The 24,110-nt window shown below is 44.3% G+C and overlaps 1 protein-coding gene across 3 annotated transcripts in view; it reads right to left on the bottom strand.

The window, feature by feature from the left end:
- TRIM67 (tripartite motif containing 67) overlaps nucleotides 1–20,925 on the bottom strand; it is a 32,890-nt gene extending 11,965 nt beyond the window's left edge. Inside the window, exons 1-6 of one of the 3 annotated variants that reach the window (XM_063391891.1) lie at nucleotides 20,798–20,925; nucleotides 19,999–20,674; nucleotides 14,673–14,768; nucleotides 10,673–10,795; nucleotides 9,319–9,429; nucleotides 6,955–7,114 (exon numbers count right to left, since the gene is read on the bottom strand). In XM_063391891.1, coding sequence (XP_063247961.1) covers nucleotides 6,955–7,114; nucleotides 9,319–9,429; nucleotides 10,673–10,795; nucleotides 14,673–14,768; nucleotides 19,999–20,674; nucleotides 20,798–20,925 — 1,294 coding nt within the window. Of the gene's footprint in view, nucleotides 1–6,954; nucleotides 7,115–9,318; nucleotides 9,430–10,672; nucleotides 10,796–14,672; nucleotides 14,769–19,998 lie in introns of all 3 variants that reach the window. The other 2 variants (XM_063391889.1, XM_063391890.1) reach the window with 2 other exon arrangements.
- Nucleotides 20,926–24,110: the final 3,185 nt, after the last annotated feature.

Below are 24,110 nucleotides of genomic sequence, written 5' to 3'. Positions count from 1 at the left end.
CCCTAGTTTTTCATCAAAAACACCTTGGATATGTTATCTTTACGGCAACCATACTTAAAATAAACTGTTGAAGCAAATTGTTCCATTTGCAAACTTCATGTAAATCCCATAGTTCAGGTAGCAAAAGGAACTTCTGCATCACATGATACTCGTCATGGAAATTACAAATGCAAAGTTTTCTACCAACATGCCTTCTCAGTGACTTGCTCAGAAGAAACACCAAGAGACTGTTACCAGACCAGCATCTTAAAAATAAAAAGAAACAGAGTGAAACATTCAGCTGTGTCTCTGTCGGAAAGAGACCTCTATCCAGCCTCTCTAAAGCACAACTACACTCTCACTGTTCACTCTTCACTGGCAATTATAAAGTGAAAATTTAGTCTTCTGGATAGACCTGGCATGCATCTTATGCACTGCTGAAACCATACAGTCTAAGTAGGATGCAAGCGATGCACAGAGCCTGCTTGGTCTTCTGCCCAAGGCTAGATTTCACCGTTCAGTATCTCAATATCATTTCTGCTGAGCTCAATCATGTCTTAGAAGAAACGGAGTGCTCTGAAAATTCATTGGCTTAACAATATTGGTTTGTTTTTCTTTTATCTACTCTGCTTTGACCCTCTAGTTTATTTTCTTCCTTCTGTCTGCGTGAGAGCTAAGCCCTTGAGCTGTTCCTTTCGTCCTATTTTACGTTTCTGGATAAAAGAGGACTGTTCATGTTCTGTGTACCAAGCAGACTGTGGGAAAATGGATGCTACTGTGTGACAGGGCTGAGGCTTCACCCCCACTTTGGAAGTGACATGAAAGTCAACATCACACTTGTGATAAACAGTGCAGAAGCTGCCACGGCTTTCCGCTGGCATTATCCATCACCACAGTGAACGCAGATGGTTGGTAGCCCAGAAGAATGAAACAAAAGAGCTTTATAAATTAGCTCTTGAAGGTTTTTCTGTGAAAAGGAAGCCTTGTTCCTATTCCTTGATATTTAAGGATGATTCAGAGGGTGTCATAAATAAAAACCTGCTTGTTTTCTCACATGGAAAGTTCAAGCTTTTCTCTAGGAGACACTGGGTCTGGAGAGGTCACAGAAATGTGACAAGAGTCAAAAACCTGAAAATGAGGAATTCAGAGGTAATGGGATTTTTTAGGTGAACCATTTTAAGTTCAGAGTTTTGTCTGTGTTTGTTAGCCTATGTATTCCTGGTGACTGACGAGACTGGGAGAAGTGGCCCTATCAGCCCTCCACACTCCTGCCACTTTTGCTAGCTGGTTAGCCCTCTCAGGAGTCATTTGTCAAGTCTGCCCCATTTCTGAGACTCCTCCTGGCAAGACTGGGTGAAAACATAATTCCTGAAGTTTACAAGATGCAAAATAGACAATGCTCCTTCACCTCAGAATAAACCACTAAACTGATGACTTGTTGGTGTGCTTTTCAACCTCTGAAAAAAAAACCTTCTAACTCCTTCTAACTCCTAGGAACTGATAGGAGGCTTTCAGGAGCTGCTCATGTAATGCACAATCAGATTTTTTGGGGGAGGGTATGTCTTTTACAATTCCCTTTTAACTATGTAAACAGGAATGCTGTCTAGGAACAGAATGTTTTCATCCAGCAGAGTGCTGTTGTTCCCACTTCCCAGTGGAAGTGTGAATTCTGGCCCAATGTGTGAGAGTCTCACATGTTATGGGGAAGTGCCTTGGCTTCTTTAATGTGTTGCTGGATATTCAAGGCTTTGTGAGTAATCCATACCAGCCTCCTGCTCTCTTTGAGCCAGCCTGTGGCCTGAACTGCACAGCTCTCCTGAAGGAGAGGCAAGAAGCTCCTGCCAAGCACCTGTGCAGCTTTGCTGCATGATGCTCTCTGTGCCTGCCCTCCTGCTTCCTCCACTGGATGTGCATGGGCAGAGATTTGCCTTGATCTCGAATTTCCTATGGGAGGAGAAAAAATGAACACTTGTGAAAATTATAGGAAGATGCAAAGTGAGTTGAATAATCGGGACACTGGTATGTAGTTCACAGCAACAAGCAATGGAATAGGACTAAGAAAAGAAAAATATAGACTAGGTGCAAGGAAAATGAGACTCAGATGTTAAATTACAGTTCTGTCCCACTTCTTGACCAATTTAAAGTTCTCAAGAGATTTTCTGAAGGAAAACATTAAAAATATAAAGGGAGAAATGATACCACATTGGCACAGTGGGACTTATTAATGACTCTGAGAGATGTCCTGCTTTTTGAAGTGCTTCATGCAGGTCACTCTTTGATAAGAAATGTGACACTGACTGATGTCTCTTGTCAGCTGAGCAGTTCCCAAACACATTGCTCAATGCATCTCACAGCTGATCAGGGCAATCCCCTCACAGGGCACAGCAGGGCTGCTCTGAGATGTTGTCTTTTGTCCTCTTGACAAGCAAGTGGTGCAATGATGTTATCCACCTTCCCAGACTAGTTTTTAAAGGACTAAATGCACCAAAAGAATGGGACCCCCAGAAACATGAAAACTTTGACTTCCTCCAAAGCTGCAGTACAGCCCTGGAATAGCCTGAGTCGCTGCTGTAGCCAGTGCCTTACCAACAGCGTTACAAGAGAAGGAGAGACCACAAGGAACTGAGTCCATGACACAGAGCAGAAAGGACCAGAAGTAAAGCTTGAGATGAAACAGTTGTCCTTTAATTATCAGGGCTGTAACCTTGTGCCTGGAGAAGTAGAGATTTGTGGCAGATGTGTCTGGGGAATCTTCATGGTTTGCAGAGGAGGGAAGGAGTCATCTAGGACATGGAGAAGGGGTATATGAATGAATGTTCAGAGATGGTAGAGAAAAGCAGAGTAGCTATATATTTTCCAATTTTGTATCTAGTCCTGTTTTTCAACCAATCAAGACTGCATGCCAGTTACAGCTGTGTGAACAAAACAAACCCAGAACATGCATTTGCCTGTGCCAATAGCTTTAATTGAGAATATGTGAAGTACACCTCAAGCCAAGCATCAGAGGACAGGATTTTTGTGCCAAGGCATTCAGTAAAAGCAACAGAGAGAAGAAAGCATGGACAGAGAAGATTATCTGGGAAAGCTCAAAATGCCAGCAACTACTAGAGCTGTGTGAGTGTCTCTCAGGTCAGCTGGCCTGGGGAGTCTGGGACATAGTGAGACCCTTGGTCAACATGACTGCCTGAGCATTACTTCTGCCCCTATCACATCTCTGCACATTTAATTTGTTCTCAGATTGCTTATGCTTTCTGTAAAAAAAGAAAAAGAGCCCTATGATCTTTATTTTTTGAGATGAGCTTTAGATCTTTGCTTGTAGAAAGTGCATCAGTAATGCAGATGAACAAGTCATCGAAGCAAATGTAATGTGATTTACCATTTTCATTCTTCTTTGTCTAACACAGTGAATCAATGTTTACTTACAAGCATGCTTTCACTCTAAATGACCCATGCAAGCTCAACAAGGTTGAATGAGGCCAGAGTTTAAAAAAAAAAAAAAGAAATTCAGCGATAAGCACTGATAACAGTAATACAGATATTACATTGCAAAGCTTCTGGAAAAAAAACAACTTACAGTTGGAAAAGCCACGCTTGCCCTGTTCTCTCCAAAACTTCCTTTACAGATCACTGACATCTTTAATGTACCTGCTCTTGTCAGATCAACCAGCAAAATGACTTAATAACACTCACTTCAACACCAACATTTGGCAAAGACTGATGACTTGTTGGTGTGCTGGCATAGGTAGGATTGAAGAAAGAGGAGCAGATGTGAAGAGACATACACATTTTTTCTTTGTGAAACTGGATGCTCAGAAATATGCAAGTCACAGAATCACAGAACAGGTCAGTTTGGAAGGGACCACAGGGAGTCATCTGGTCCAACCTCCCTGCTCAAGCAGGGACAGGATGGTGTCCCTATGGTTCTTGAGTATCTCCAGTGAGGGAGATGCCACAACCTCTCTGGACAATCTGTTCCAGTGCTCCTGATGATAAATAGCAAAATATCACCATGCAACTGCAGCTTCTCCTTACACTCAGCAAAGTGATGTTCCCAATTAGTTTGGGCGCTTGCTCCTGAAATGCTGAGTTGATTACTCTGTGATACCTATATTTCTAGATGCAAGACCACTCTGCATGAGAAAATGCAAACAGTGCATCTGAAGAAGAGCAAAACATGCCTTCAGATTTGGTGGCCTTCTATGACAGAATAACAGCAGTGGCAGATGAGGGAAGAGGATCTGATGCCACCCACCTGGACTTGTGCAAAGCATTTGACACTGTTCCCCATGACATCTCTGTCTCTAAAGTGGAGAGACAAGAATTTTAATGGATGGAGCTCTCAGGTGATAAGGAATTGGCTGGATGGCTGCACTGAAAGAGTTATGGTCAATGGCTCGATGTACTGTGTCCATCTCCAGGGCCCCCAGCACAGGGAGGACATGGAACTGTTGGAGTAGGTCCAGAAGAGGAACACAAAGGTGATCAGAGGGCTGGAGCACATCTCCGATGAAGACAGGCTGAGAGAGCTGGGGTTGCTCAGCCTGGAGAAGGGAAGATGCCAGTGAGACCATATTTGTGGCCTTCCAGTACCTAAAAGGGGCCTGCTAAAGAGCTGGAGAGGGAGTTTTTACAAGGGCACGTGGTAATAGGACAAGGGGGGATGGCTTCAAACTGAAAGAGAGAGGGTTTAGATTAGATATTAGGAGGAAAGTCTTTACTGTGAGGGTGATGAGGCACAGGAACAGGGTGCTCAGGGAAGCTGTGGATGCCCCATTCCTGGAAGTGTTCAAGGCCAGGCTGGATGGGGTTCTGAGCAACCTGGTCTAGTGAAAGGTGTCCCTGCCTGTGACAGGGGATTGGGAATAGATGATCTTTAAGGTTCCCTTCCAACTCAGATAATTTTATGATTCGAAAATAATGCAAAGTTGGTTGGGGCCATAGAAGTAAAATTTCAGGGAAAAAAAAAAAAGCCAAAGTGTCAGACTGAAAAGTTCAAATGAAATAATCTTGCCGTCATAAGTGGAGAAAGATAAATACATGTCTAGGTACTAAACAATCCCCAATACCTACGAATGGTAGCTTGGAGCTGGTCAGTGGCTTGTTCTGCTTGGGCACACAGAGGTGTGAAGGAGAATAATGCCATCCCTGATGCATCTTCAGGAATGGTGGCCAGGTTAACACCTTTCCACCGTTCTTTGAGTGGGGTGTGCATGGTCACAATGGTTGTGCTGACCAACCTGATGGGACATGCAACAGATAATCCCTGGTCAAGACCAAGACACTCAAGCAAAAGCCCTTCCTGAGGGCTAACCATGCCTCCAGGGAGCAAAGCCCAAGGGTGTTTGGAAGCTCTGCACAGGATAGGGCTGCAAAAGTCCTGTCTTCTTCTCTGCTCCTCAGACTGTGTCTAACTCAGTACCAGAGCTTCCCTGCCATCTTATGATAAATGAGAGCATAGCAGATAACCCTGTCTTTCATAAAGCACAGGTGAATCTGGCTCAATTAGTTTTGTCAGTCTTCAAGCTTAAAGCCAGGTGAATATCCACAAGACAAACACCTAAGTTGCTCTCACCTCAGGTAACCTGTGATTAATTAGCAATTGATGTGACTAGTTTAATGAAATTTTTCATATGTTTGTAAGGGAGAGTGGTGGGAGATTAGTATTAAATATATTTCACAGTAAATATGGCTAGCATTAAATATAAACTGATTTTAAAAAGACAAGTGCAGGCAGCATTCAGAGTTTTATCAGTGATATTCCTTCTCTCTTGACTCCACTTGCCTGTCTGACAACATTTCAAAGGAGCAGTTCACAGATGTTTATTGAATAACTTTAACACAGTCTGTTTATGCCAAGATGCAAAGCATTCTTGGTGATCAGACTCTGGCCTTTAACTGTTTGTACATTGTTTCTCCACATATCTGCCAAATTACCCACCCTAATTACTTCATCTTGGGACACTTAATTGCAGAATTAGGCCCATAGAGAACACATAAGCTGAACAAAATTCTTTATGCTTGCTCAAAACAAAAAGAAGCACATCTGACATCACTACACCAATATCCTTAACTCATTCACTGAATTCTGGCAGCCTCTATCCTGTCACCCACATGCACAATTAAGGCTTGGATCACCACTGAGAGAAGCTAATGACATCATTCCCAGGGACCACAATGGCTTTCAAACCCAACTGTTCTACAGGTCTAATTCTGATGCAGTTCTCATCCTGCTCCATACAAACTAACCCCATTGCAAGCTCATTATGTTAATTTTCTTTCTTTTTTTAATGTCAGTGACATGTCCTGTTCATCAGCTTCTTCTTTTAGATACATTTTTAACCTCAGTTCCCTCTAGCTTGTCCATCAGAATTACCCAGATACCTGGAACCATGGAATGGCAGAGCCATGGAGCTACTTCCTCCTCATATGGTACAGCCATGGAGGTACTTGCCCCTTGTGAATCTCTTCCTCAAAATTTTTTATTAAGAGGGACACTTTTTGCAGCACAGTCCAGATACAAGTCAAAGGTCAAAGATTGGGGTTTTTTTTCCCCATTCAAGTGTGCGTGTGTGTGTGTGTGTATTTATTTTCTGTTTCAACTATTTCTGACAAAATAGAGGTAATTGATATCTTGAATTAACCAGGAATGTTACAAAATGGCATGAAGCTTCATGCAGCTCATGTCATATTAACCTTCAAAGCCCAACTCTGAAGAATTTATCGTCACAATCTTTTAAGTGCATCTGGTATCTTGTTCAGCTCAGATAGAAATACCAGATGCACTTAGAGATTATACATGTGAGGGGAGCACACCTTTCCAGGAAACACCCAGTAACCTGAATTTGCGTGAAAACCTTTGAAAACTATCCAGCAAGTTTCAGTCATTCCTCTTTCCTCCTTCAGTATCCTCACACCTCCCAGCACTGCTTCAACACATGCAGGAAAAACAGAAACAGAAAAATCATAAAAGCTCACCCCTACATTTCATCTGAATAAAATCCAGCTGGTGAATTGACTGCAGTAAAGGTTCACTATCCAGAGTCAAGTCAAACTCAGCGGATACTTTTGGTTCCAAAGCTCCTTTGACCCACTGTTCCTGAGATACCTGAACACGCTTGATTAAAGCATCCGAAATCTGAAAGAGAGTATCAGGTTTATAATGAAATGGCAGATGCACACATTAAAAATGGCAGAATGCCTGTGAGATACAGCACAAAGGAAACAGGATTAAGACAGCAAAAGAGACTAGATGAGATCTGGTTGTTTTGGGGTGAGGTCCATTTATGTTGCATCCTTTCATCTTGTCTCTTCAAAATACATCTCATCTTAGGCTAGGAAAGTAAAAACTGTATTTATAAAGCCTGTTAAGATTATGTTGTGTGTCATGCCTTTGAATGCCACATATAATTCTGTGCTCTGTTCTCTGATCTGCATGGTCTACTTTTGCTCTCCTGTTTAAAAAGAAGCTGCACAAAGAGAGGCTTAAATGTTTGAGTCTCTCCATTCAGCAGAGATGATTCAGTGGATGAAAGCTAAAGGATTAAAAAAATCAAATGGTAAGGAACGTGTACATTGCTCACAGTGAGGGTGATAAATTGTCAGATAGATTTTCACATATATGATAGATTTTCTAACATTACATCAAAACTGAATTTAATTTTTAAAGCTTTGCTCTAGCTCAGCCCACAGACAATCAGACCAAAAGTCAAACTAAAATGATCACAACAGACACATCTGGAAGTTGAATCCTGGCTCTGTGGAAATCAATGAACTCAACTGTCCCTGAGTTCAGTGAAGCTGCCATTTGGATATCCGGAGTCCCTGACAGTGAACTTCCTGTAAGTCACAGGGAGTAGAATTTTTTTTCTGGGTATAATAGAGAGAGTTTTCCTTTGTTGCAGGAATTCGGATAATTTTTCTCATTATTTTACTAAGAACACTCCTGTCTGAGCCCCTGCATCAACAGCTTCTCACCAGTCTGTGCAGTAGGTGGAGGAGCATCCCACAGCTTCCTGCAACCTCGGAGTCACTTACTGGGATGATGACTTGGCCATGTCTCAATATCCCAGCTTCTCAAAGTAATGCAGTGCCTGAGTGCCTACTAGCTGTCTTGAAAGCATCATTAGATAAACCAGGAAAAGGTAAAAACAAAAATGGGTTTGGTTGTTTGTGTTTTTGTGGGGTTTTTTGTTGTTGGTTTTTTTTTTGTTTTGTTTTGTTTTTTTTTTTAATAAAGAGGTGGTTCAAAAAATGAAGCCACAAAAGTTACAGGGAATGTAAGCTGGAAAGAAAGTAAAGTGTATCTCTAGATAGCATGTAGGTAAGACCTAAAGGTTTTGTTTGTCCTGTAGTGTCCAACCAACAGCATGTTAAAATCTGTGTGATCTTGGGATTAATCTACACCACACATTCCCCTCTCTTGCCTGAGACCAGACATGACAGTAGCAATCAGTCTGGAGTGCTAATAGGCTTAGGTTGGCTAATTCTCATCCTGTTTTTCAGGGATGCTCTGACAGACCCCTGACCCTCATGCATTCATGTGTGCAGGTCATTTTATTTGATGTACCCTTCTTTTTAGGCAACGAATAAGGCAACAAAACTACTATGGCAAAATAAAATAATTAATAAACATATTAGAATAAATTAAGTAAAGTAATTTATGGTAAAATAACACTGTTATGTTTTGTCTCATCAATAGACATTTCCACTGTTTGCACCTAAGAAACAATATCCTGCAAATTAAGGCAGTTATTGGCCAGGCCACATTTTTGCAAAGGAAAGGTACCTGGAGCTGCCACAGGTCTTGATACAACAACCTCAGTGAAGCAAAGCTACATGCAAGCCCCTTCAGACTAGGTTCCTTACAGGGGAGGTGTTGAAAGGACTCTTTTACATGGCAAAGAAAAGGGGATAAGCAGAGGGGGGAGAAGTACTACTCTGCTAAGTCACTGACCTCCCCATATTATTCAGAGAGCTCTCTGGGGCCCTGTGTTGGATTTCTCAGATGAGAATAAAATAATATTCTGCAAAACACTATCATTAACTGCATTGCATCTTTCTCTCAGCCCAGAAGGAAGGGCTGGCAAGAGGAAAGACATCAGGCGTTAGGGGAGTGGTGTGACCACTAACTCCCCACCTCAGTCAGGGTGCAGCTGTTAAAGCCATCTCTTTACTGGGACCCTCATGCAGTCACCAGGCTCTCTGAGTTTTTAGACAGTACTTATAGGAGTTAAGGTGAACCTGCCTTGGAGGTGGAAGGGACTAATTAACAAAGCCACACATTTTTAGACTTAGCTTTAATGTATTTTCTTTTTCCCAGAACATTAGCAAGAAAAATACCTGCAAAAACCCAGAGGGATCATTTTCTTTGATAACTTCTAGGCAGTATTCCATAAGCCCTGTTGACTGGCGTAGCTTCAGCGTACAGTGATTTATCTGGTCCCAAACAACCTGGAAGACAAGCACCAGTACAGTTCTGTAACTGCCTCAGCTTGCAGTGAATTGTATAAAACAATTTCAGAAGAGACAAGGCATGGGAGAGTGTTAAATCTATGCTTAATTTAGCTGCCATATGGCCATTGCTGTATCTCCATCAGCTTCACTCACTTGCTCTGTATTGTAAATACCGATAATTAGCTTGGCAAAATGTTGTGCGCGGGGAATCTCAATTTTCAGAGCAGATTAATTGCTCACAGATTAGGCTTGCTTGGGGCAGAGAGGGCACAGAACATGTCTCTGCATTTGCAGTGTTCACATTTCCAGTCACACTTTCACTAACATCTCAGCTTTTAAAAAGCCCTTCACTTTAGAGGCAAACTGCCGGACTGGTTTTTCATAGATCGTATCCTAACATTCTCTTCACAATTTATCATTGAACCTGCTCTGCTTAAGAACACATTGCTGGAATTAAGAAATAAAATAGCTGCATCCTGTTTTTCCAGATTTGGCCTTGATTCTGTTGCCACATGGCTCTGGACTAGGTCTAATAGCACTGTGTTCTGTAGGACAACTTGTGACAGCAATAAACTGCAGGGTTTGCTGTGCTGTCAGCAGTATGTCCTAAGTGCTGCTTCTTGCTAAGCAAGCTAAATGCTGATCTCAGGTGGATTTTGTTAACTGATATGTTAGATACTCCACTTTTTCCTTCTGTCATAGACACTTTTAATGTGAATGGCATTATAGTACCTTGAAATCACATAAAGATCAGCATTTTAAAAAATGTGTCCATTTAAATATTTCTTGACTGCCACTTCATTCAACCATTTTAGATTTCTTCTTGCCATCTCCTTTTACTGCATTTCTTTAATATATTTGGAGTAGCTTGTGTATTTCTGGAGGTGCCTTACCTGAATTTAAAGATTCGAGGAGCTATCAAAATCTCAACTGTTTACTTGGGCAGAAGGTCCCAAAATCCAAATCACACACACAGGTTTCACTGAGAAGCACCTCTCAAAAGACAGCCCCAAACCATCAGATAAATAAAGACTGATGGCCTGACTCAACAAACTGCTGAAGTATATCCATCATTTAATGTGCGTAGGCACAGTTCCATTAAACCGCTGAACTGGAGCCTGCTAAAGGACTTCAGAATTTGGTTACTAGGAGATTTCACAGTGTACAGGGTTGGGGAACTTGACAAAACACAGCAGGTATCTATCAGCAGCTGTGCTGAGCTGAGGAGAGGAGTGCTCACCTTCAGCTTGTGCTCCCGCTCCTTGGTGACTTTTGTGAGCAGTTTCGCCTTTTGCCGCGTTAACGCGTCGACCAAGGCATCGCACTGAGCCACGAGACAGGCTTCGTAATCCAGCCCGTTCTCCTGCAACAGGGAGAGAGTCATACCCATCAAAGAAAGCACAGTTTGCAGCTTAAGCTATTGCTCATACCTGCTTCTCTGTTCAGAAATGATTTCCTTTCAAGATCCTCAGCATTTTTGTTGCCTTTCTGATTTCATTACAGCTGTACCAGTAATAGCTGCATGCTATAAAATGAAACAGTAAGATGCCATGCCATAAATGGTCTTATTCCAAACCTTGATTTACTGGCACTTTCCAGACAACAGATGTAGCAGAACATAATGGAAATGCTAAATGTAACATACACAGTGCATACATACATGAGAGGATTCTGCTCCAGTCTGTTTTAATTATCCCACTGTAGCAACTCTGAAATCACTGGCTCTGTACCACAGCAATTAGAACAGAATTATGGACCAGAATCTGGTCTACTGGCTTATTACAAGGAAATTAATGAGGTACAAAGCCCTAAGGTTTGTGTATTGCTTCTAGTACTTTTTTTAAAATAGTAGCACTTGGCAGTGGAGCTATGTACTTGATTAGCTTTTTAAAAAGAGGCAAGTTTCTATTCACATTATGGTAAAATTCTTTGCTAGGCAGAAACCAGCATGAGGTATACAACACTGAGCCTTTAGTAGGATCTGGAAACAATTTAGCATTACATAAATCCCTGGAACTGCTGCTATAGTACCCATTCAAAGGAAGACTCCACCTCACCTCCTCTGCTCATGAGACTAGAAGGAGAAAACTTTCAAGCTCCTCTTCCCAATAGATGTTTAGGTATGCTATCAGTTTTCCCCCCAAATACCCCAGTTATATTTTAAAAAACAGCCATCATTACATGTGAGAAGATTTTAAACATGTACTGAAGGAGAAGCACCTCTTTGCTAAGCCATTGTGTTGCCCTAACTCATTGCTATCTCTTAGATCTTTAGCTTTCCTCTTATTTTCTACTCATTTGCTTTGTCTTCTTCATTAAGAGTTCAAAACTTCCAGTACTGCATTCCCTTCCCTCACTGTGACCCGTGCATCCCATTCTCCAGCTGAGGGATGCAGGGGCAGTGTTCCCAGGGAAGCCCCCACTGCAGTCCTAGACCTGCCAGCCAGAAGTGGGCTGGTGGTGGGCACACACTAGACAGCTCAGCTCCCGCTCACAGGAGGAGGATTTAGACTCTTCCTCCTTTGTCTTAGACTCTTCCTCCTCGCGTCTCTCCCTCCTCGGCTTGTGCCCCACCCAGCTCCCCCTTCAGCCCATTTCCATCCCGTTCCTCTCGAGGTGCTGGGTTGTGCACAGAGCCTGAATCAGGTGGTGGTTGCAGTGCATCCTCTCTCTCCTCATTTTCTGCTCACACATCAAACGGGTGTTTGGCAGTATGCCTCCTTCAAGTGAGAAAGTATGAAATTGTTACAGCAGATGGGAAAATGGGAAAATCAGATCATGACAGCAACAAGGAGAAGCAAGGAAGCAACAGGAGCAATGAGGAACAGGCAGTATCTGAAAAGAAAAGACCAAGAGATATAAAAGTGACCTGAGAGAAGAGAAAGGCAGGAAAAAAGAGGAGAGAATAACAGATCTGCAAAGCAAGGAAAAGGAAAGTAGATTATGAATTTGCAAACTACCCCAGGTAAGATAAAAGTATGATTCCTGATTCCTGGTAGCTCTGGCAAACTCAGAGAGGAGATAAAGAGTGTGGATGGCTGTCTGGTCTGCAGTGCATTGAGACAGGGTAATAAAATGTACATATTGCTTACTCCTTTGTGTAAAAGTATTACTAAAATACATTTTTGCTGAGGGGAAAATGTCCATATGTGAGTATGGCAACAGTTGTAAGATTTCTACTGTAAATAACCTGCTCTGAGATATGTGCGTCTGGCCGTAAACCTAAGCACAAAGGCTACATTGGTTCCCCCACAAAATAACAGTGCAAGAACTGGTTTTTGTCCAAATGTCAAAAGGCACAGATTGGCTCATGACACATCTAAGCCCTTTCCCCTGGGAGACTGTGGCTGTCCCAAACCTGACTACCAGGAGCATTCCCTGGTACGTGCTGTCATCAAAGGCTGCTCAAACATCGCATGAGAGGAGTGCAATTTGTCACGGGAGAAAACCATTCCAGGGAGCTCCTTAAGAGTTAAAGTGTGTGGGTGATCATCTTGGAGCCATGCCCCAGCCTTCTTTTACTTAGGAATACAATATGCAGCTGATTAGTCCTGCTGCTTTGGTTTGCTGAAATTTGATGTTTCACTCAGGCTCAGGATGAAGACTGGCTCAACATGTGAGGGTCAGATTTAGCTTTGTGCCCAGACTTGGCAAAATGTTACAGGGTACTGCTGCATATAATTTCCTCTTCTGAGCTCTCTTCTAGCATTTTAAGCAACAAGCAGCATCAAATAATTGGCTTGGTCTTTTGATCCAACTAGCAGCTCCCTTATGCAGAGCAATTTGGCAATGATTTTATTGAAACACATTAAAGGATTTTACAGCATAGTCATAAATAGTCATAATAGGCCACTTCTAGGTTTCAGGAGGGAAAAATACATTTGTAATGGAGCTAGATGACTCAAGAAGGATTGCTGATAGACTACGGTTTTGGATGAGTTATCCCATCCTAAAATAGCTGTTCATACCTATAGGAAGAAATGCTCTCTAGAGGTGCCTGTCTTTTCTCCTTAGACAGTGAAAGAAGCCTAAATGAGTAAACTAGCTGAGCTACATAACTCTTAAATGGGTATGTGAGCTGAGAGAAACCTCACACTGCAGCCAAAATACAGCACATTACAGATGCCAGTCAGTGGCTTTGGACTGGCTTCTTTCAGATAAATGTCCTTTAATTTTACCAGTTTCTCATTTTGCTGTGTTCCCCTCCCCACGTGGCCATGGAAGACTGTGAGGGTGGGTAGTGAAGTTGCCCTGAGGCAACCCAAGAGCTTGGGTAGCTCTTGTGCTATGAATTCACCCTCTAGGGTTTTCAGTGGCATACTTTAATGAATAAATTATAAAATTTTTGAACTTCTGCTTTGGTTTTCTGTTACGAACAGGAGCAGAACTTGTTGATGGAAGATGAGCAAGCAGCAGTGGGGTGCTGAAGAGCAGATGATGCATATCCCATTGCTGTAGAGCATTGCTGCAGCAGAAAACAAGTGTCCCCTCTGGACACTGTGCAGCTCAAACTAGAGTGGCACATTTCCAGGCACACTCTGCGGGGCGAGAAGGACCTTGAGGATCATCTGACCTCCAGCACTGATGAGTCTAAATTTGATGGAAATCAAGGCTTATTTCATTTTGGGTTTGTGCCCTCAATTACTGCACTCACTATGAGCTCTTTTTCTGACTATTAAATCTGGACAATTACAGGCATGAAAATAACTTACGCTCCAATAAACGTCACATTGATTTAGCGGCAGTTACCTTTTTTTTTTAAGAGAATATTCCTGCATTTTTTGAGTATGTGTAGGACATTCCTACATGTACTCTAATAGGCAGGTTGACTGGATTTTTTGCAGAAATTAGTGCATTTTTAGAAAATGTAAGATGAAAAGCTAGCAGTACATTTTGAATGTGTTTAAATGAGAATTTATCCTAAATGCTGAATTCAAGCAATTGTAGTCAGGGAGGAGCCTAGAAGCATGACTAATGGATTCAATCAAACACTAATCAACACAGCTCAGATGTCCAATATTGAGTATCAGCCTTTTGCAACAAACAGCAAACAATCTAGAAGCTAAAAGGGGCTTGCAGGCATTATTTGATTAATAATTTTGCCTAGCAAATCCATTCAAGAATGGTCAGATGATTCCAGGAAAGATGAGAATAGCACAGGAGACAAAGTCATCAAATAAATTATTCACTCAGTTCTATTGATTACTGTATTATCAAAACAAATAATATTCTACAGTTACCTGGATCTGCTGCAATAAATTTTTCAGCTGAACCAAAAATTCTTTAGCTTCCTTTGCTTTATCTGAAACACCATTTAAAGCCTGAGACAGCTGTGCCTGCAAGGGAGAAAAAAGGAGGAGAAAAAAGAAAAAGTTAGTGATAAAATACTGTAATCTTTGTTAGTAATCCTTGGATCTAATGATTAATAATGTGCTAAAAGGCTTACATGTATTCCTAATGCCATGAAGTGTTTGTGCTAGAAAAGAATAGTTAAGATTTTTACTCTAATCAGCTTTAATGAGGGTGAAATATGCACGTGGGGGCAGTCAAGTATTGTGTCTGCACGTTCCACTTTATTGGAGCAACTTGGTAAGTCAAAACACCTTTTTATAAGACAGCTACCCACGTGTATAAGGAGGTAGTAGTCTTACACTTACACAGTAGCATCTGTCATGCTGAAAAATCCCCAAGTGCTTTCCAAAATGACACTTCTTTTTCATCCAAGTCTGAAATCTTTACAAATGTGGTAGATCCTACCAAACCTGAGATATTCTAGGACTTTAAAGACAAATCCGCCCACTCAGACTTCATAGTAATGTCCCTTTGGGGCTCCAGCTTCCCATGCTCCAACTCAACAAATGGGTGAATGTTCCTGCAGAAGATGGGAAAAACCCTTTCTCTAACTTTTGACCAGTAAGGCACACAGAATATGTCTTTTTGAAGTCCACACTCTAGGCCTAACTTCCCTTTCTTCAGCTAACACCTGAGATCTCCAAGCTGACCAGAGGCTTGTTGATGAACTTTGAGGACAGGAAGGAATCAGTGCTTCTGCCCTGGCAGACCCAGTGATGCATTCTGGGGGTCCCCGTGCCCTGAGCTGGAGGACCACGGCTGTGAGAATGATTAACTCCCAGTCAACCCCAAATTTGTGCAGGATTTGCCACTCCAGATGGATTCCAGTAAGTCTGTGAGTCCCAGCAGGATTCACCAAGTGTACTCAAGGAACTGGCTGATGTCACTGCAAGGTTCTGCACCTGGGACAGAGCAACCCTGGACGTATGGAAGACTGGGGAACAAGAGGCGGGAAAGTGACCCTTGAAAGCACATTAGTGCTAAATTCTAAACGAGAATATGCTTTACAAAATTCATTTGTAACGAATGTAAAGCGAAGACACGTTACTGTGCCTATTTCTCAATATTTGAATCTTAGCTATTTTCCTACACAAACCCTTGTAAATGCATAAAATTCGCAAAAACCTGAAATGATGATGTTTGATATTAACACTACAGGAGACCACAGAAGCAAACTGAAGGTCCATGAAAGAGTCTCTGTTTTCTGCCAGATCAGACAGTCAGGACTTGAGGTCAGCTCTGCACAGGCTGATCATGTTGCCAAAGTTTGAAGCCCACTTTTTTGATCACACTTTCTGCTCCACTCACAGGGCACATCTGAGCCTCTGATTTCTCCAGATGACACAGAACAAGGTGAGAGCAGAACATGACAAAGCAGTTGGGGTGTAAGCAATAAGGAAATAGGTGGCAGAAGCATTATATTCTCTGTCATTGACTGTCCTGACCAAATTGTCCCAGGGAGGCAAGGGTTCCTTTCTTTCAAATCAAAACCAATGGTTGGTCCCAACAAAAGTAAAACTTGCACTCTCCCAACATCTGCCCCAGCTCTCAAATCATCTCAAAGTGCATTTCACCAGATCAGAAGAGACAAAGGCAGCATGTGGGCATCACAGCAGCTGTAGAAAACCACCACAGACGAATTGCAAACAGCATATATACCAATGGCAATCAGCACAGTCACTCCTGGCTCCTGGCACACTCCCATCACAGAGAGCTGCAACAGAAACTGCCATGTCACTGTCTAAAAGGCTCATAAGCAAATTGATCTGTTCATTAAAACCTGTGGTTGCATTAACTCGGCTGCAGCATGAAGCCGAGTAGAAGATCAGATTTCCATTTGTGAAACCCACTTAGAGATAATAGCTTTGTTTTTCCAAGCATTTGTAAAAGATACCTTGCAAATCAGAGGAATTCAGTCATGCACTTCTCATTAAAATCAAGTGGAGTTACATGACTAAGCCCTCAGTAAACCACCCAAGCTATAGAAAATGCCCTGTACACCCAGAGCAACCTTTCATACTGCAGAAATATTTATTGTAAGTCAAACTGAGATGTAACAAGCTCCATTGACTGGGACCATTAATAACTCCTGACAAATGGTGCTCCACCATTTGGTGGAACACCAAAGGAACACCGTGGTGTTATCTTTACTTTAGTACCTGGTGTTGCAACCAATAATGTGAGGGCTGGAGATGGATACCAAGTCCCTATTTCCATCAATTACAGGAACACAGAGATCACAAGGGTAAGTAATTAAACCCAGATGAGCAGGGAAGACCTCTAATTTCAGAAAATGAACCAGATAATGGCTATGTCCTTTTTCAACCAAACAGTTCATGCTCATTTAGCTTGCCTTCCCTCCATCTCCCTTTAGCTGTTGATTAGATAAGCTTGTCCTGGTGTCAAATTCCCATAAAGCCCACATGTTTATGGGAACACAAGTCTTCAGGTCAGGAAATGCAGGCAGCTCCCTGCCCTTCACAGACCTATCTGGGTGTTTTCAGCATTTTGGTACACTCATATAACTAACCCTTTAGAATGGGCAGAGCTGAAATGTGTCCCCCATCATTCCTCATATTCACAGGTCTGAAGTCCTACCTAAATGTTATTACAATACCACTGTGCTTGCTAGGAAGACATGAAAGGATTAAACTTCAACAGAAAACTAAGAGGTTTTCATAATAACTTTGAATTGCTGGTCCAGATGCAGTTTTTAGGCAAGTGAATATAATGAAGTCCAGCTAAACCAGGGATTTTCATAGATTTGTGCCATTGGAACTTTGTTGTTTTATTTTACACCAAATTTACTTTGCAGGAGAAGTTACACACAGCAGTGCAATGGGGAACCAGGATCACTGACAGGGGCCAACCAGCTCAGTAGAGCTTTGGTATCAGCAGTGCAGCTGAGGGTAAGTGCACACTTCTTTGCATGGTCTGCAAAGGTTATACACTCTGTAATTTGCCACTGGGTCACTGTATAAGGCCCAGACAAAAGAGGAGCCAAACAAAGGGCTAGCACAAGGAAGGCTTCTTGGTCTAAGAACAAACCTTTCAGCTGCCTCTACCAGCTACGCCTGGAGCATCTGGAGAGAACACATAAACCTTAAATTATGTTTGGCATACCAGTCAATGTAAGTAATTTATGGTTTGGCCAAAGTAACTGCAGGTAATAAACTTGTAGAAATTGCTCTATCAGAAAACTATTTCTAAGCAGAAGCATCTAATTCCAAAACAATTTATCTGAATGAACGTGAGCTGATGATTTAGGCTGCCTGGCTATACAGTTCCATTATATTTATTTGTGCCAAGCACATTTTTCTGGAAAATATAATATTCACAAGAGCATAATTTCAGAGTCCCCAAATTACTAAATTTTGAGGGTTTCTTTATGCTAGAATTTTGACATTGAATGAATATGCAAATCGAGAGAAAAATCATGTTCTGTGATACCTCAGTCACAGAAAAAAAATGCAGTAAAAATACAAGCCAAAAGGGTTTTTTTCACTATTTGACAGTAGGAAAGAGAGAAAATGACTGATTCTAAACTTTGATTACACTGGACTGTAATGCTCAGAAAAGCATCAAACAGTTTTAACTCAAGGTAGACCATAACACATCACAAGCTCATCTCTCATGCTCTAAAACATCAGCCACGCTGTAACTGTGAACTCAGACCCTGCTCATCAGAACAATTCTGCTCAGAAGTGGATTCTGACACTGGGATAGGAACAGCAGCTGCAAATATTTAATCTGCTGCTTCCGGGCCAAGAGAACTTCCCTGCACAAACACTTATCGTGTTAGGGAGTAACAATGGCTGAGATGCTGGCAGAACATTCAGACTGAAACACCTCCACAAGAAGTTTGTCTTTATTCTTGGATGGATAAACAATGCAGATCACCCCAAGGCGCATCTTCTTAAAATAGAAAGTCAGGTTTTTGCCTTGCCAAATACCTCAGCCTATCTTGTGCTCAACCACTCCATGGCTGAGGGATGATGACACCAGTCTTGATTTTGATCTCTCCTGCGGTGTCTGAAAGGATCTCTCTGTGCTTTCTTTACTGCTAACTGCAAGCAGAGAGTAAAAAGAAGGGAATCCTGCAGCCAGCAGAGCTGGTCAAGTGCTCTTTGCACAGCTGTGGGAGAAGTCCTTTATCCCCAGTACAGCAGGAAGCTCCAAAGGATTGTCCTCAGCTCTCAGGTATTGAAGTCCCCTCTGTACGTTCATAGGTATTCACTAAGCAGTTTTCCAGGGTGCACCATTCTCAGCAAGAAAGGACTAACTTCATACACATTTTTAACTTCTAAGACCATGTCTTGCTCTTTATTCACATGGTGGCAAAGCCTTATTTTTAGCAAGGAAAGCATGACCAAGTGACCCACCAGCTCTGCCAGACCTCACTAAACCCCTGCGTAGCCAAGCAAATGGCTCTGACCTCTACAATAAAGGAATCCGGGGAGGAGTAGGGAGCACCACTTGCAGGGAAGCATCAGAATCAGACAGTGACAATATGTGAATCAGAAAAAGCTTTACTTGTCCCTAGTCCCCATCTACAATTTCATATTTATCTTTGAGTCATGAAAGTCCCTCCAGCTGTTACTCCCGGCTTCTTTGGGAATGGAGTGGGAGGAGACCTCTTTACGGCCCAGGAGAACACCCAATGTCCATGATCATCTGTACCATGCTTTCTTGTCTAAAACATTTGGGTGGCTGTGGGCCACTCTCCCTCATTGACATACGGTTGTGGCAGCTTGCACTGAGTCGTGGATGAAAGGGAGGTGGTGAAAAGAAGGAACAACCAGCCTGTCTCCTCACAGGTGGCTGCTGCCACTGCGAGAGCATGGCAAGGCTGAGGACAAGACAGCCAAGGACCCTGTGGAAGGCAAACAAGTTAGTGAGTGGACTTGCTAATTCCAGCTACCTGCCTGAGACCTGGTTGAAGCTCACTGGTCAAGGTGAGGCCAACATGAGAGGGAGTCTGGGTTTTCCAACCCTGACCAGAGTCTGTGGGGTCAGTGGGAAGTCAGGAAGGGCCAAGAACCTAAGAGCACCACTCCAAAGGGACAAAAGTCTGAGAGGATGACAGACATGAAGAACCTCACGTCCCACAAACTGCAACCCACCTTTGGGGCATTGGGGTGAACAGACCCCGGTGCTGAGCATCACCCCAGCTCCGGGCATCACCCCAGCTCCCAGGCAGCTGCCGGGACTCACCTTGTGCTGCTTCCACATGGCTCCCAGGGCCTTCACGTCGTGCTTGCTGTGCTTGCCCTCCTCCAAGCACTGGTAGCAGACGGGGCTGCGGCAGCTCACGCAGTACATGCTGTAGTTCTCCAGGTCGTGCTCGGCGCACGTCGGCAGCTTGCGGCCGCCGCCCGCCCCCTTCCCGCCGCCGCCGTCCCCGCCGCCGCCGGGGGCGCCCGGGTGCGCGGGCGGCGGGACCAGGCGGTGCTTGGCGAAGGGCCCGCGGGCCGGGTGGCAGCGGAGCTGGCATGCGGCGCAGTACAGCACCTCGCACTGCTCGCACAGCACGGCGGCCGGCTCGGGCGGGCTGCGGTCGCACAGCTGGCACTTGGCGGCGGCGGCGGCGGCGGCGCGGCCCTGCTGGTAGCGCTGCACGATGGCCTCCAGCAGCCGGTTGCGCTGGAAGCCGCGGAGCCCGCGCTGGTCCAGGGACGCGCTCCGGTGGCACTGCGGGCAGGTGAGGGACGAGCTGGCGGGGCCCGCGCCCCGCGGAGCCGCCGCCGCCCCCGGGGGCGCGGGCACCAGCGGCAGCACCCGCACGCCATTGGGGGACTTCAGGCTGGGGGTGTAGGAGCCGTAGCCGCTGTCGGTCTCGCTGTGCAGGCTCAGCTTGTCCGCGTGGTCCCCGCCGCCGCCGCCCGCCGCGCTCTCCGAGTCCAGGCAGGCGGCGGAGCCCGCGGCCGCTCCCGGCCCCGCTCCCGGCCCCGCTCCCGGCGCGGCGGCGGCGGGCGGCGCGGGGCCCCGAGAGTGCAGCAGGGGCGGCAGGTGCTGCTCGCTCTCCGGGGTCTGCACGGCGATGGTGCGGGCGCAGGGCAGGCAGACATTGTGCGAGCAGGGCAGGATGATGGGCTCCCGGAAGAGCGAGCCGCACACCGGGCACTTCAGCTCCTCTTCCATGGCCGCGGCGCGGCTTTGTGCGCGGGCTCCTCAGGCGGGCGGCGCGGGGTGGCCGCCGGCTCCCCCCATCCCCTGCGGAGCCCCCTCCGTCGCCTCCCTCCGCTGCGGGCCCCGGGGCGCGGCCGGGAGGGCTCCGGCCGCCTCCGCCGGTTCAGCACCCGCGGCGGACAGACAGCTCCGCACGGCCGGGCCGGGCCCGGGGAGCCGCCCCGCCGCCGCGGGCTGCCCGGCGCCGGGAAAGGCGGCCCGCCCGCCGCGGAGCGGGCACGGAGCGCCGTGGGACTGTTCGAGCCGTGGTGGCATAGAGTAATAATATATGGGGAAGGGAGGCGGGGGCGGAGGCAGGGCAGGAGTAGGAAGGGGCGGGAAGAGCCCTTTCCAGCAAATAAAGTGGTCGCTCTCTCCACGGCTGGGAAAGGCTAAAACATTTTTAAAGGGTCTCTACACGGCGATGTCTTCATATCTTTAAATAAAGCCATTGTTTGGGTAGCAGATTGAACGCAGGCGGGGTTTCCTTATCTCTAACAGCCCTCTCTACCGTCCCCGAATTAAAGGAGGATGCTCACCAAGGAACTAAGCTGGTGCCTCTCCTTCACACGGCTCTCGCCGTGCTGGAGCACAACCAAGATGCACAAAATGTCAGGCACTGACAGAGGGAGGGATGAGAAAGGGGTTAACAGGGAACACGAACCCCAGCTACGAGCACTGTGGCTGGCAGGGGCGGCAGAGCGCAGCGAGCGGGGGACGTGCCACATCGCCCCAGCTCCCAGCTCTGTGACCCCAACAGGAATCTGCTGCGAGGATAAATCAGGGATGACAGCCGAGAGTTTATGAACTGAAAATAACCATCCCTAGAAGAAAGAAACCAGCAGTGGGAAATCCCCCATGTGTTTTGTTTACATACACTAAGCGTGGATGTAGCAGTGGTTTATTTCGTAGTGAAGAGATTATATGTAAGAGTGATTTCACTGATTTGTATCATTGTTATTCGTCTATCTTGTTTAACAGCCACTACCATATCAAGCCCAATTCCATAGGCAGATCCTAATTTTTTGTTTGCTTTAAAATGCAAACTGGTCTTTTCAGAACAGCTATTTTAAAAATGAGGAATTAAGTGGTTTCAAATGAAAAGGGGAAAAAAGAAAAGAGAAGGGATAAAATATTAAAACCATTGAGTCTCATCATAATGATTCTCAGTAAATGACAAGGGGTTTTGTGACACTGGTTAGGAAAGGGTTTTCTAGTTTCAGGGTTTGCTTTTGCCAGATTATTAAAACTGTTGATGCACAGAAAAGGAAAAATGGGGTCAGAGAGTAGGAATATATTAAAGCTTCCATTTTTTTCAGTCTTTCCTCTCTGCAGTTCCTTTTTGTATCTTGCCCAGCCGCTCTCATGACAAGCTGAGGGGGAAAAATCCCCGAGGGGTTTAAAGCTTTGTAGTTCCCCATTTCAGGGTGAAAAGCAGCAGGTTTGGCCTCTGGCACATAGTAGAAACAGCCGTGACCCACATAAACCTGCCTGTCATCTGGCTAGGTATCTTCCACTTTCGTGTGACCTCTCTGCTGGGGTTGAGAGTTTCTAGACTGATTGTGTGTTTGGGCTACCTCCAGCCAGAAATCTCAGTACTGCAAGAAGTGTTCTGAAACACCACTGATTTCACAGCTACCTTATGCTACTACGTAGTAAGAAAAACCCGTGGGTGAAATACTGTTATCTTCATAGTTGCTGTTCTCTGCTCTGCCATCTGTCAGCAGCGGGAGTCGATGTACTCCAAAGATTTCTTGCAGACCTATAGGGGAATCCAAGTCACAAATTTCAAGTCTGTGTTGGAAGCCATAATGCTAAATGTAATTACGAAGGCATGGTGGCTTTTTCATGGACTTCTGCCTTCTTTCTTTATCTGCCCTGTGTGGAAGGTGACAGTGATCATAACATGCATAATATTAGCATCAGAGAAAAAATGAACAGACAGTAAAAGGTGGAAATGTGAAGGTACAAACACCAAACCTGAGCAACTACCTTTTATAGCTGCTTTTTAGCTGGGGCTTGCAACTTCCAGAGTCCTAATACACTGAAATTTACATATCTATTTCCAATCCTACTCTAGAGTTTATGTGAAATCCTGGAATTGTTGGCACTTCACATGGGAAATGGCAAGAAAGAAACTGTCTCAGAAGCACATTCTCTTTCAAACACAACTTTTCTTCTCTCCACAAACCTGACTTGACCTGAGAGCATATCACTATAGTAGATGACAATTGAAATGGAGCCTAAAAAGGTAGTCTGTTCTTCTCTGTTCTGTGGTGCAACTTTTACATCATTCAGGGTCTTTTTTAACCGAGTGAGTCTGAAATGTTAATGGCCAAGAGAGCTATGGCTTTGAGAGCAAGGAGAGATACACTTGTTTACCTGTCCTGCTGGTCCCAGAACAGCCCTTGTTGCCAAAGAGTTGTAGAGTTTCAATGCAGAAACCTTCATCCCCATGGCACCAGAGACTGCTGCTGGAAGTAGCACCTACTTTAACAGTGTTCAATGCTCTGATGAGTTTCGGTTGCAGAGCACAGATTCTTCTCCTTATGAAAAGGAGAAGAATTTTCTCTGTATAACTGCACTGCTGCTGATGGAAGTGAACAGTCAAAACATCACTATAACCCTTACTACTCCAGGGGTCAGAATGGAAACTGGTCTAAGAGTTGAAAAATGTCACTGAGCTTGAGCAGACTGACCTTGGAAAATGCTATTCTTAATGAGGAACAGATCCCACCAAGATGATTCCACTAATTTTAATGGAACTATTCATAAAGAATTATTTGGATCTGAGCCTGAAAGAATTGGGCCTTTACTATGTTTTGTAATGAAGGCATTTTTATAATGGCTATGATCCCTATGATTTCTCATCTTTTTATGTTCAAATGAGTCTTTAATCTGTTAGAGCTGTAGCAGTATATGGATAACCTAAAGACCCTATACTGGCAGTCCTAGCTTTGATCTTCATTTTAACTCTTCAGTGTCACTAGTATCATCCCCTTAAACTATTTACCCTTTGTAAGAACATATTAGCATCTTTTATATCCCCCTCAATGGGAAAAAAAGCCAACAAGGTTTATTTATAGATTTATATTTTAAAAAAATGTAAGGCAAGTTGTGGTACAACCCTGCAGTAAGTAGAGATTTATCTTTTTGCC

This window comes from Prinia subflava, chromosome 2, assembly GCF_021018805.1.
Source record: "Prinia subflava isolate CZ2003 ecotype Zambia chromosome 2, Cam_Psub_1.2, whole genome shotgun sequence".
NCBI lineage: Eukaryota > Metazoa > Chordata > Aves > Passeriformes > Cisticolidae > Prinia > Prinia subflava.
Note: the sequence above shows the minus strand (reverse complement) of the source record. Positions and strands in the feature narration are given on the sequence as shown.